We start from the raw sequence: 14112 nt of genomic DNA on the forward strand, positions 1-14112 counted from the left end.
GTAGTTGAACAAAACTGACCACCATAACAACTAGTCACAGTATTAAATAGGAGCCTATTGATTTAGACTTTTTCTTTATTATGAATGTGAAACTTGTAAACAAACATGAATAAAGAGGAAAAAAAAATTATGTGAAACTCTATCAGCCCCAACACTTTATCTTTGTTGCCTTCATAACTTCCTTTGCTCTCTTCAGAAGATTTTAATCTCTTGATTTTTACGAGTCATTCCAGTCAGCAAGCACTTATTAAGCACCTACTGTGTGCCAAATGGGAATACAAAGAAAGACAGAAATAGCTCACTCTCAGGGAATGTGAGGCTGTAGACCCTGGGGCCATAATCTAATGGGGGAGACAACATGTAAACAACTCTATGCACAGAAGATCTACACGGGATAAAACTGGAGATAATCACAGAGTAGGGGAGACTAGGAAAGGCTCTTTGATGAAGCTGGGTCTTGAGCTGAGGCTTAAAGGAATCCAGGACACAGAGGTGAAGTCCTGGAGGTAATAAGGAGCCCATGGAGTTTGTTGAACAGGTCAGACCTAGTCTTGGGGAAAATCGATTTTACTAGCAGAGTGCAGAAGGGATTGGAGTGAGCAGAGCCTGGAGGCAGAGAGATTGAGCAGAAAGTGACAACTTTAAAGATAACTGAAACCCCCACCTCCCACTTTATATTTTAAATGAGTCTTCTTGAGCCCTGTCCTAAAGATGGAGCTATAAATTCGCATCACTTTTTGGAGTGGGTTGTGTTTGCAGACTTAGTTCTGTTTTGTATCCTGGCATTCAGTGGAATCTAATAAAGAGAGTATAAGACTGAGGCAGGAGAGTAGAATTTTGTCCCTGGCATCATCTTGGACTCTGTTGTTGGGTTGCTTGACTCTGGCTTAGCTTCCCCACCTACAAAACAAAATTATAGTCATTAAATTTCCAGAGAGGATTCTCGATCTCCTGGGGACACAGAACATACCCCAGAAGTTATGTTAAAAACTAAAGCAGTATTTTCAGTGGGGCCTGCTGGGGAGGAGAGGCGAAAATGCATCTGTCAGAGGTCCTCTAGCATCCATGGGCTTCTCATATTCTGTTTGCAGCTACCATCGGCAGAAATTAGAAGCTAGGAACTCCGGCATTAGCAGCTCCATTTCTTCACTACATCCTGGAGGGAAGAGGAGGAGGATTGACGAATGCCAGAATTTTAGTAAAAAGAAATTGCCAACATCAGAACATAGAGGTGAGTACATTGGCTGAACTTTTTGGCTTGGCTGGGCCTGTGACTGTTCACCCAGGCAGGTGTTTCCTTTTTCCTATTAGGTTTAATCTAGAGGATAATGAAAGATGGTAGAAAGGTATATGAAGAATGCAGGCACTGCCTGGTTCGTGGGAGTAAATGGAGTCTTAAGTTTCTAGCAGGTATTCAAGAAACTGAGAGAAGATCTTTGTTGAGGCAGGAGGCAAGAGAGAAATTCACATTAAAAACATTTTTTATTCTTCTCCCCAGATACTGTACCACAGTTAAAGTTGCTGTGTGGAGCAGATCTTTTGGAGTCTTTTGGTGTCCCCAACTTGTGGAAGCTGGAAGATATCACCACCATTGTGGCAGACTACGGGCTTGTGTGTATCACCCGGGCTGGAAATAATGCTGAGAAATTTATCTATGAGTCAGATGTTCTTTGGAAACACAGGCACAACATTCACCTGGTCACCGAATGGATTACCAATGACATCTCATCCACAAAGATTCGGCAGGCTCTGAGGAGAGGCCAGAGCATCCAATATTTGGTGCCAGAACCTGTCCGGCAATACATTGAAAAGTATGATTTGTACAGTTCAGAGAGTGAGGACAAGAATGCAAATGTTGTCCTGGCCCCTTTGCAGAAACACACACAAGAAGCCAAGCAGTAGAAGAGCACCAGCAATGGCCATCTTTCAGTCCTGGCCTCTGGAGGTGAAGTGACCAGGCTTTAGGAGACAGGATCTTGTTTTATAAACAAGAGTTAACAATTAATATATAATAAAAAACTTAAGTTTTGCATTTTTATCTGAAACCTTGGCTGTGATGAATGATATAGTCTGAGATAATTTAAAATTTTTAGTTTACTTTGCCAGAACCATGATTTTTGTTTTTCCCATGGGTACAACTAGCAACCACAATACATTTCATCTTGTGTGAGACTTAGTATGTCTTTCTACAAATCTTCCATGGGATCTGTTCAGTGCACTAAAGGCTGCTGTTTTCTTCTCTTTGAGTCTTAAGGAATTCCTTTTTTTTTCTCCCCCTCCAATTCCATGTAGAAACTATTTTTGGCATTCATTTTCTAACATTTGAGTTTCACATTCTCTTCCTCCCTTCTTCCCCTCCTCTTCCCTAAGACAGTAAACAATTTGATATTGGTTATGCATTGCTATCATACAAAACATTATCATACAAAAAATTTTTTCCAAAACATTTTCCACTTCCATTTTTTTCCTCATGTAGAAGAAGACATATATTTTAAAAAACAAAGAAAATAAAATGAAAAATGTTACACTTCAATTTGAATACAGACTCCAGTTCTTTCTCTGGAGATGGATAGCATTTTTCATCATGAGTCCTTTGGGATTGTCTTGGATCTTTGTATTAAGAACAGCTAAGTCATTTCCAGTTGATCATTGTACAATATTACTGTTACTGTGTACATGGTTCTCCTGGTTCTGCTCATATTACTTTGCATCAGTTCAAGGTTTTTCTGAAATCCTCTTGGTCATCATTTCTCATAGTACAATAATATTCCATTACAATCATATTTGTTCAGTCATCCCCCAACTAATGGGGAATCCCCTTAATTGAATCTCCCTCAATTTCCAGAGCTGCTATAAATATTTTTATACAAATAAGTCATTTCCCTTTTTTTTATAATCTCTTTGAGATACAGACTTAGTAGTATTGCTGGATCAAAGGTGTTGCACACTTTTATAGCCTTTTGGGCATAGTTCCAAATTACTCTCTAGAATTGTTAGATCAATTTACAAATCCACCAGCATTCTTGGATTCACTTAGTGTCTTGGTCAATAGGGAAGAAGCTTTCCAGCTTTAGAGTGAGAAATTCCAAAGCACAATGAATAGAAGGTACACACTGTGTTTATTACAAATAAAAAGCTGAACTCAAGCGTTCTAGTTTGATTGTTCCAGCCAAGCAGAAGCAAATCATTGCTCTGTTTAAAATCCCTTTGGTTTTAATTCCTAAAACAATACTTTAAAAAAGTTCCATTGAAGATCCACAGCTGTGGAAAAAATGTAACTAGAAGATTCATGTTTAATTAGAATACATTTGTTATATTTCACAATATGGGTAGAAGACTGACTTTGAGATGAGGAAAACCTGAATTTAAGCCCTGTCTCCAATCCTTATTGACTGTGTGATCAATGCTAGACAAATCTCCTGCCTTCTCAAACCACTCTTTTTTTTTTTAAATGCCCTCACCTTCCATCTTAGAATCAATACTGTATATTGGTTCCAAGGCAGAAGAGTAATAAGGACAAGGCAATGGGGGTTAAGTGACTTGCCCAAGGTCGTACAACTAGGAAGTGTCTGAGACCATATTTGAACCCAGAACCTCCTGTCTCTAAGCCTGGCTCTATCCATTGAGCCACCTAGCTGTGTCCCCCCAGCCCCCTTAAACCACTCTCTTTAGGATTCTCTAAGTCAGGGGTTGGCAACCTTTTTGGCCGTGAGAGCCATAAACGCCACATATTTTAAAATGTAATTTCGTGAGAGCCGTACAGTGCTCACAGTGCCGCTCCTGTAACAGCGCCTGAAAAAAAATGGACTTTATGGCTCCTGCAGAAAGAGCCATATCTGGCCCTCAAAAGAGCCAGATATGGCTCGAGAGCCATACGTTGCCAACCCCTGCTCTAAGTTATAGGCTAGATGCCTGTATGTGTCAGGGGAAAGAGCTTCTACACTTGAGATGCATAAAATCATAAGTCCAAATGGCAGAAGTAATAACACTTAGCTAGCATCTACATAGCATTTTAAGGTTTGCAAAATACCTGATTTAATCCTCACATCACCTCTGTAAGGTAATTGGTAATATTAACTCCATTTTATAGAAGAGGAAACTGAGTCAAGCAGAGGTTAAGTGACTTACCCAGCTAGTAAGTGGATCTGAGGCAGGATTTGAACTCGGTTCTTTCTGGCTTTAGGCCCAGGCACTCTATCCACTGTACCATTTTTAAACCCTGGCCTTCTATCTTAGTATCAACTCTAGGACAGAAGGATAAGGACTAGATAAAGAGGTGTTGAGTGCCTTGTCTAGGGTCACACAGGTAGGAAGTGTCTGAGATCAGATTTGAACCCAGGTCCTCTCAACTCTAGGCCCAGCTATCCACTGTGCTGCCTAGCTGCCTACATCCCAAAAGCATTTAATCAAAATAAATGTTCCTAATATAGCCTATGGAAAATGTGTATGATAGCAGCCCAAGTTTGGTGATGTGACTTGAACATCCCTAAGCTCCTCTTAATAATCCAGAAATTTATCTGAAGAGCACTGGTTGGTTTTTTTTTTTTAACTTATTTTTACATCACCTACATTTCTTACTGTGTCTCAGCAGCATTCTGTTTTCTTATCTTTCATTTTCTCAAAGGAATTTAAATCAAATCAAATTATTATTAATGCTGTTCTTTATAGAAAAATGAAGTCAAAGGTTATCGTCCTGGATCCATGCTCATACTTTGTTCAAAAAACACTAGCATATTTGGGTATTAGAGATGAAAACTCAGTAAGTTTTAAAAAGTTGTTTAAAGAAAGAAAGGAAGCAGCTTTTTATGGAACAGCCTTGGCATTTCCTAATGGTGGTTTCCAGCAAAAATGGAACTAAAAAGAATAAAGTTCAAGTTTCCTAAAAAACATCCTGGGATCATGAACCTTTTCTGCACTTTCAGCCCAGTCTGAGCTAGAAACAAAGATAGGAAATGAAGATGCCCAAGCTTAGACTCTACAACCACCTCTTTATTCTCAAAAACTATACCAAGTGTGTAGCCCAGGGAAACCCAAAGGAGGCCTGAGGATACCCCACCCCACCCCCCCTTCTCGATCAAGTAAGTCGAGCCGCTACAGTCATCCTCTTGCTGTGAGCCCCATTGTGCTAGTCAAGAAAGAATTGTGCCTGTTTGCCACAATGGAAGCTTTCACCAAGAAGAGGCAGGAGCTGTCCAGTCATAACTTCTGATTTTTTACCCCTTGAAGAAATGGATGCTCATCCTTGGGGAGTTAGAGGAGACACAGAAACAGGACTTGGACACTCGCCACTTTTTCTCCTCCATCTCTTTTCAACTCCAAGGCCACGGGAGCAAAACTTCTATTCATCTGATCTCAGGAGAAAATTGTGCCTTCTCACACAGTAACCAATAGAAAGCCATGAATGTGTCCACCTTGGGACACTGTGTGAAGCATGCATGACCTCTTCAAAAGACTCGGTCACGCTGGAATTACCCCATTGTGACATTTATAGAACATCAACACACTGTGTACCATCCACATCGGCCAAGACCCTTATCTCAGGATGTTGCTAACTGCATAGCGGAGCCTTGGGTGTCATCAAGGCCTGAATTTCCCCTCGAAATAATGGAGATTGTAACAATTATGTTCATAGGGAAATGCTATTAATGAATGTTTTGAGCTTATTTAGGGAGAGGGGGAAAACAAGGCATTAATTTTTTTTTAAATCCGTACCTTATGTCTTAGTACGAATTCTAAGATAGAGTTGCAGCAAGGAGTAGGCAATTGGGGTTAAGTGACTTGTCCACGGTCATACCTAGAAAGTGTCTGAGGCCAAATTTGAAACCCAGCTCCAGACCTAGCACTCTATCCACTGGGCTACCTAACTGCCCTGAAAAGAAGTCTTTTTTTTTTTTTTTTACAAAAGAAAACTACAGGGGGCAGCTGGGTGGCTCAGTGGATTGAGAGCCAGGCCTAGAGACAGGAAGTCCTAGGTTCAAATCTGGCCTCAGACACTTCCTAGCTATGTGACCCTGGGCAAGTCACTTGACCCCCATTGCCTACCCTTACCACTCTTCTGCCTTGGAGCCAATACACAGTATTGAAGGTAAATTTCTTTAAAAAAAAAAAAAGAAAGAAAGAAAACTACATCAAAGGACAGAGTGGGGAATTGCTGGATTTGGGGCTTGGTTTTTTTTTTTTTTTCATAATTGTGTGATTGAGGTTTGGGATAAACTGAGGAGTCACGGCAAGAGGGTTTTCATATGTATATTGTTTACTTGTGTAATTGACAAACTTAAATTAAATTCTATTTGATCAAAATTTGGAGAATATTAGAAAAATGATTTGGGTTTTATCACCACCCATCTGCTATCCCCCATTGGTAAGGATTCATTACCTTCTCAAACCCCCCTCCCTCCCACACACATGCAAAATTACTCCACAAAACTGTCTACATCACATTTCTCAAAGCACTGGGAAGCCATCGGGCCACCTAGTTAGCTCCTTGAAAATACTGCTCAGAATCTTGTTCAGTCCACACCCGACCCCATTCTTGTGCTCATTCCAGAAACTGTGGGTCTCCGGGGTTCAACTCCTCCACCTACCACTGAAGCCACTCCAATCAAAGGCACGGATCATTCATAGTCACCCCTGAAAGAGCAGTTAATTCCTTTTTATTGATGCCTGCAGAAGGGAAACAGTAAATTTAAAGAGTGGCTTCCTAGAAGCCACTAGAAAATATCGTCTACACTCTTCTACAAGAGGGCCTGAGAGGTCCCTTTAAGTGACAGCCCTTAGATGCAGCCTTGAGGATGAGAACAGCCTGAGAGGGTCATGGGAGCCGGGGCCCTCCCTGTGGGCTCCTTCTGCATAAGGAGAGCGCTGAGGGCAGGCTGTCGGCTCCTTTGGCCACTTCTGATATTCCATGCTTCGGTGACTCCGCCGGCGGCCACAAGACCCTATACTCATCGCTCATCACTCCACAGGGCAGCAGAAGGCTCATAATTAAGCTGCTGTGTTAGCTGGTCCAAGCTAGAGGCTGAAGGTCATCACAAGCTTCTTAGCAGCACAGGTAGAACTAGACTAAGCAGGTGTCCGTGGAGGCAGCCGAACGAACCCTTTTCTGCCCTGATGGGCATCAGACTGGCTGAACGACGCCTTCTTCTGGCCCAGAAGGTGGCCAATCCTTATGTGAGTGCAGGAAGAATATTTATAGTGCACTACTTATAGCAGAGCACGATGGCGTGTATTCAGGCCAAGAGAAAGCAGGAGCTCCGACAGGAATGTGGCCTTCTCCAGAGCTGAGACCCCATAGTAAGCGTATTTGAATTGCAGAGGAGTGAAAGTCTTCTTATCTCACTTAACCCTTCCCAGCTCAGTTTCCTCATCTGTAAAATGGGGATAATAACATCTGTCCCACCGGCTTACAGGGCAACCTTTGAGGCTCGAACGAGCACTTCACACATTTCAGAGCACGTGCTAGTTAATACAACCCTGTGAGCACGTCCAACTTTGCTTCAAGTGAGTGGGACGTAATTCAGAGTGAGGAAACATACCCAGAAAAGTGCCCTGGATTAGGAGTCGGGACCAGTGTTCAAATCCCAGTTCTGCCAGTCGTCACCTCAGTGACTTTGGGCAAATCACAACACCTCTTTGGGCTTATTCAATTTCCATCTGTAAAATGAAGGGTCTCTGAGGACCCTTCCAGCTCCAGATCTGTGATCCTCGATGGCATTTCTTCGGCCATGCCCTATTCAAGTTGTCCACAAGCAACACAACTGGAATTACCTGTTACATCTGCAGCGTGTTCGTGTTCTGGCCAAGTTTGGGAACAATAGGGTAGGGATAGGAAATACGTGTAGCATTTAAACATCCTTTTACCATGGTCATCAGGACTCAAAATAAGCCCAACCACTGTCCCAAGAATCTGGTCAGAGTTCATGATTCTACAATAAAGTCCAGTTCCAATACTTTCAACCCAACGGACCCTACATTCAAGGAATGAATCTCGAGTTACCTAGATATCGAACAATTTTCCCTCTAGAGATTGTATGATGCTACTCTGAGCTCGTTTTATTTTTAAACCCTTTCCTGCTGTCTTACGATCATTTCTAAAACAGAGTGGCAAGGGCTAGGCAATTGGGGTAAAGCAACCCAGGGTCACACAGCTAGGAAGTGTCTGAGGGCAGATTTGAACCCAGGACCTCCAGATTCTAACCTGCCCCACTATCTCCTCTGCTACCTAGATGCCTCTAAGTGATTTTTATCTAATGTGAATTTGCTCATCCAGTGGAGGGAAGAGGCTGATGGGCGCATAGTCTGGGTGGGTGGGCTGAGAGGGGCACAAAGGTTTCTCTCTCAAGCCAAGCCCTTAATCAGGCAGTCTCTCAGTCTTACTCTTCTGTTTTCCCTTGAAGGTGGTTTTTCTTTTTAGGTTTTGTTATGTTTTATTTGGTGGGACATGGGGTGGGAAGCCTCAGAGCACTAAGCCAAGGGGTAGCAACATAGAGAAAGTAAGGGATTGTATAGTAATGTGAATTCCTGGTTTATTTTGGAATGTAGATTTCTTTTAGACTTCTTTACCTAAAGATGAATTTGCCTAATGTGAACTTATCGAAATGGAGAACTGTTTATACTTTAAATATTCTTTGCCTCTAATAACCCATTCATTCAAGAGTTTTTAAGCATATCTTCCTTTTTTTAATTTTAATTTTGAATATTTTCCCACAGTTACATATTTCATGTTCTTTCCCTCTCCCCCAAACCCCTCTAAACCCCCTTAGCTGACATACAATTCCACTGGGTTTTACATGTAGATCAAATATCAATTCCATATTATTGATAGTTGGACTAGAGCTATCGTTTAGTGTCTACATCCCCCATCATAACCCCATCAGCCCATGTGTTCAAGTAGTTGTTTTTCTTCTGTGTTTCTCCTCCCACAGTTCTCCCTCTGAATGTGGCTAGTTTTCTTTCTCATAAGTCCCTCAGCCTTGCTCTGGATCCTTTCATTGCTGCTAGTAGAGAAGTCCTTTATGTTCGATTGTACCACAGTGTATCAGTCTTTGTATACAATGCTCTCCTGGTTCTACTCCTTTCACTCTGCATCAATTCCTGGAGGTCTTTCCAGTTCACATGGAATTCCTCCAGTTGTTTGTTCCTTTGAGCACAGTAGTAGTCCATCACCAACAGATACCACAATTTGTTCAGCCGTTCCCCAATCAAAGGACATTCTCTCATTTTCCAATTTTTTGCCACCACAAAGAGCGCAGCTATAAATATTTTTTTTTTTTAACCCTTGTACTTCGGTGTATTGTCTCATAGGTGGAAGAGTGGTAAGAGTGGGCAATGGGGGTCAAGTGACTTGCCCAGGGTCACACAGCTGGGAAGTGGCTGAGGCCGGGTTTGAACCTAGGACCTCCTGTCTCTAGGCCTGACTCTCACTCCACTGAGCTACCCAGCTGCCCGGCTATAAATATTTTTGTACAAGTCTTTTTCCTTATTTTCTCTTTGGGGTATAATCCAAGCAGTAAGCACATCTTCCTAAACACATATCACCTCACATCTCACTTTAAAGTTTGCAAAGCACTTCCTGTCCAACAATCCTAGGTAGGTAGCACCAATAATGTCACCCACATTTTTTTCATAAAGAAGCTTAAGTTCAAAGAGATTAATTAAATCCCTCAAGGTCACACAATGAGTGGGTGAAGCAAGATTTAAACCCAGGTCCTTGTGACTCTGCCTCTAATACTCTATCCTCTTCACAGTCCTTTTCAAACTAGTGAAAATTCCAAATAGACTTAAATTGCTACAGAAAACAAAGAGAAGCATAAACCCTCAAAAAAGGATATTTATGGTTAGCATTGTAGCACTTACTCCCAACCTAACAGGACCCCTGGGGAATAGCTATGCTCATATTCAAGGGACTTTATCCTGAAAACCTGATGAGCCCCCACTAGTGTGTTTACTTTTCAGTAGTCAGCAAGAGGACATAATTAACTCAAAGAATAGGCATTTCCAAAAATAACATCATAAGAAAAATAATTACAAAATATCTCTCCCATAAACTTAGGGTAAATTCTTCCACAGTGTACCCAGCATAAAAAAGGAGAATAAACACACAGAGGTCACAAAGACACACATTTCACAAGCGCATATGGCAAGGGCACTTGTAGGAAGAGATGCACACTTAGGGAATACTTGTGACTAAAACCTGAAAGAGAAGGAATAACTCATGCTTCTGATGATGAGAGCCAAATGATTAAATTTTCAGTATAAGCATGTACATCTCAGAAACAGGCAAACACTTGATGTAAGGGCTTGATATATTACTTTGTTAAATGTGAGAAAGTGATGTAAATATGTAAATAATGCAATAAATATGTAAATAATGCAATAAATATGTAAATAATGCAAATTAAACTTAAAAGTACACTGTAACAGGGCCTCAGACACTTGTAGCTGTGTGACCACAGGCAAGTTATTTAATCACAGTTGCCTAGCTCTTACCACTCTTCTGTCTTAAAATTGACTAAGAAAGAAGGGAAGGACATTTTTTAGTAAATCATAAGTACATTTCCTCCCCTCAAATATTTTATTTATTAGTATATCGTATATTAAATATTTATTATATATTATAACACATTATGGTATTATTTGCATATTAATATATACAAGTTATCCTGTATAATTATACATTGCACATAATATATTAATTATACAATTATTATATTGTACATATACATATTAGATACAATTATTATTTTATATATGTATATTAAATATATATACAAATTATATTGCTATATTATTTTGCCTCTGATCACCCTGATTAATATATACAAATATATACTAAACATTTATCAGCACACGCTTAGCTGAAATCCTTAGCTAGAATTTTATTATCTCTTAGAAAGATTAAGAACCCTTATCTGGCATTGACATCATGTCAGATGCATTTTAGGAACTATGTGGACTGTCTTCTTCCTTTTTTCAGTGAGCAAAATGAGTCTGGAAATCTTTCTGTAGAAGATCCAGTGTCTAAGCTCAAATTCAGGAACTCTTGGACTTGGAATTACCCATTAGGTAACTGGGGTCTCTGGGGGTTGTTTTAGCTCAAGATATAGCATTCTTTCATCCCGCAGTTAGTGATAACCCAGAAATCTCCTTTTTTCTGATAAATGGCTAGATTCTATAGAGTCCGGAATGTCTCCTCTACTATTTAACCTCAGTGTTCCTCAGTTTCTACACTTATAAAACGAGGATGATAATAGCATCACTCACAGAACTGTCATAAGGATAAAATGAGATTTTACATATATTTTTGTAAACCTTAAAACTCTATATAAATGCTAGCTATTAATGAGCAGGCAGGTGATAACTGTTGTAGATAAATTAATAAAGTGGGGTGTAAATGTTTAAGATTAGGTATTATTAGGAGGCTTATTAAGCAAGGCTGGAGAATTCTAAATGGAACAGGAAAGCAGGAAGTGGCTCTCTTGCTCCTGGGATGGACTCCATGTTGGCTGAGTGCAAGTTGCTGCTGACCAGCTGACTCAGTGGGAGACCTCAGGGAAAGTGGAGTTTGTATCCTGGTATCCTGAAGGAAGAATCATCTGCCTGTGGGAGGTTAGGTCGAGAATGGCAAACCTGACCTGGGCTGCTGGTCATCGCAGGCTGGCTTAACTCCCTAACCTTACCCATCTCAAGGATTACTGGCTGAGGACCCGGGAGAGCTGTATCATCGCTGGATTTGGACAGGACTCAGCAGTGAGGATCTCACTTCCATCCCTGAAAGTCCAGCTGTGCCTTGATATAGCCTTTAGCTTAGTGTAGATAAGTTCCTTCCCTGACCCAGAGATTTGCCCATAGGATGTTAGAATAGACATCCCTTTCCCTTCCTTCAAAACCAAAGTTTATCTAATTTATCTACAACATATAGTAGATAGAGCACTGCACTTGGAATTGGGGAGACTCCATTTCAGAAACTTATAAGCTGTGTGACCCTGGGCAAGTCAGTTCACTAGGTTGATAAATGGGTCAAAGGATAAGAACAGGCCAATGACTTGGCTATCCTCAAGACAATTCCAAAAGACTTATGATGAAAAGTGCTATCCACCTCTGGAGAAAGAACTAAAGGAGTTTGAATGCAGATTGAGGCATACTGTTTTTTTCCTTTTCCTTTTCCTTATTTTTCTTGTTATTATTATTATCATGGTCTGCGTTTTCTTTCTTTTTTTTAATTTAAAAAAAAAAAAACCTCTTACCTTTTGTCTTAGAATCAATACTATGTATTGGGTTAGGACTTTGTATTGGTAAGGGCTAAGCAATTAGACTTAAGTGATTTGCCCAGGGTCACATAGCTAGGAAGTATCTGAGGTCACATTTGAACCCAGGACCTTCCATCTCTAGGCCTGGCTCTCTATCCACTGACCCTCTGTGTTTTCTTTCCCAAAATGACTAATATGGAAATGTTTTGCATGACTGCATATGTTTAACCATTTTTCCTGTCTCTCAGGAAGGAGGAAAAAAGGAAGAGAGAAGTTGAAAGTCAAAATTTTACCAATAAATGTTCAAATTTTTACATGTAATTGTGAAAAAGTAAAATATTATATACATACATATATATTCTAGCAAAATAAATTCCCTCCTTGTCCATGTCCAAAAAACTTCAAGGTCATCACTTCTCTGTCAACATTTGTGGGTAGCAGGCTTTATTGTGAATCCTCTGGAATCAAACATTGATCAGAGTTTTAGTCTTTCAAAATCTTTTGCCTTAACAATGTTGTTTTTATTATATTAATGATGCTCCTGGTTCTTCTCACTTCATTCTTTATCAGTTCACCCAAGTTCTTCCTAGACTTCTCTGGAAGCATTGCCTTCAATCCTTCTTTTTTTAATTGCCAAAGGGCTTCTTTTGGGAGGGGGGGGTGTAAAGATATTTTATTTTACCAATTATATATAATAATAATTTTCTACATAAGTTTTCTGAAGTGATAAGATCCTTCCTTCTTCCCGGACACTTCCCAGCTGTGTGACCCTGGGCAAGTCACTTAACCCTCATTGCCTATCCCTTACTGCTCTTCTGCCTTGGAGCCAATACTGTACACAGTATTGATTCTAAGATGGAAGATAAGGGTTTAATTTTTAAAAAAAAATCCTCTCTTCCTTTCCTTTCCCTTCCTGGAAGATAGTAAGCAATGTAATGTGGATTACACATGTGTTATTATGCAAAACATATTTCCCTATTGTTCATTGTTGTAAGAAAATACTCATATAAAACCAAAACCCCCAAATAAAAACACAAATAAACTAAAGTGAAGGATCATACACTTTGATCTGCATTCTGACACCAACAATTCTTTCTCTGGAGTTGTACACATCACCTTCATTTCTTATAGAACAATAGTTTTTCATTGCCCAAATTAGAAAGTTTGAATCTCATCCCAGTCCCTGGTCAAGCTACAAAGCCTTTCTCCATTCTCTCCGACCTTCCACCTCATATCTTTTCCCCAAACCAAATAATCTCCATTCTGCCACAGGACTGTGTGTCCCCAATTTAATTTAAAGACCGCCTCTGAATACTTTATTCAAGGCCAAAAGCGTCAGAGGAGAGAAGAGAGTATATTCACTGCAGGAACTGTGATAGACTTAGCTATTATTGACAGTACAATGATCCAGGACAATTGTGAGGGATTTAAGACAAAGAATGCTCTTCACCTCCAGAGAAAAAAATATTGGAGTCAGAATATAGATCAAAGCATGTGATTTTTCAGTTGTTTATTTGGCTTTATGTTTTGCGGTTTGGATTTTTTGAGATTACTCACAAAAATGAAAAATACGGAAATGTTTTGCATGATAATGCATGTATAACCCAGAAAAAATAAATAAATAAGAGATGCCGCAGAGGCAGCTAGGTAGCACAATGGATACAGCACCAGACCTGGAGTTGGGAGAACCTGGGTTCAATTCTGGATTCAGACATTTCCTAGCTGGGTGACCCTGGGCAAATCATTTAACTCTGCCTAGCCCTCATCCTTCTGTTCTGGAGTTGTTAATGAGGATAGGAAGAAAAGGAGAGAGAGAGAGAGAGAGAGAGAGAGAGAGAGAGAGAGAGAGAGAGAGAGAGAGAGA

The 14112-nt window shown here is 40.2% G+C and overlaps 2 protein-coding genes across 3 annotated transcripts in view; both read left to right on the top strand.

Annotated features, from left to right (window-relative positions):
* Nucleotides 1-2006, top strand: part of NMNAT1 (nicotinamide nucleotide adenylyltransferase 1) — a 38079-nt gene extending 36073 nt beyond the window's left edge. For both annotated transcript variants that reach the window (XM_044671265.1, XM_044671264.1), the window contains exons 4-5: nucleotides 1092-1231; nucleotides 1499-2006. In XM_044671265.1, the coding sequence (XP_044527200.1) occupies nucleotides 1092-1231; nucleotides 1499-1902 (544 nt within the window). In that variant the 3' untranslated portion in view covers nucleotides 1903-2006. The remainder of the gene's footprint in view (nucleotides 1-1091; nucleotides 1232-1498) is intronic.
* A 5701-nt stretch (nucleotides 2007-7707) lies between these two features.
* Nucleotides 7708-14112, top strand: part of RBP7 (retinol binding protein 7) — a 37609-nt gene continuing 31204 nt past the window's right edge. The window contains exon 1 of the mRNA XM_044668669.1: nucleotides 7708-7818. Coding sequence (XP_044524604.1) covers nucleotides 7708-7818 — 111 coding nt within the window. The remainder of the gene's footprint in view (nucleotides 7819-14112) is intronic.

The sequence above is a fragment of the Gracilinanus agilis genome, chromosome 3 (genome assembly GCF_016433145.1).
Source record: "Gracilinanus agilis isolate LMUSP501 chromosome 3, AgileGrace, whole genome shotgun sequence".
Lineage (NCBI taxonomy): Eukaryota > Metazoa > Chordata > Mammalia > Didelphimorphia > Didelphidae > Gracilinanus > Gracilinanus agilis.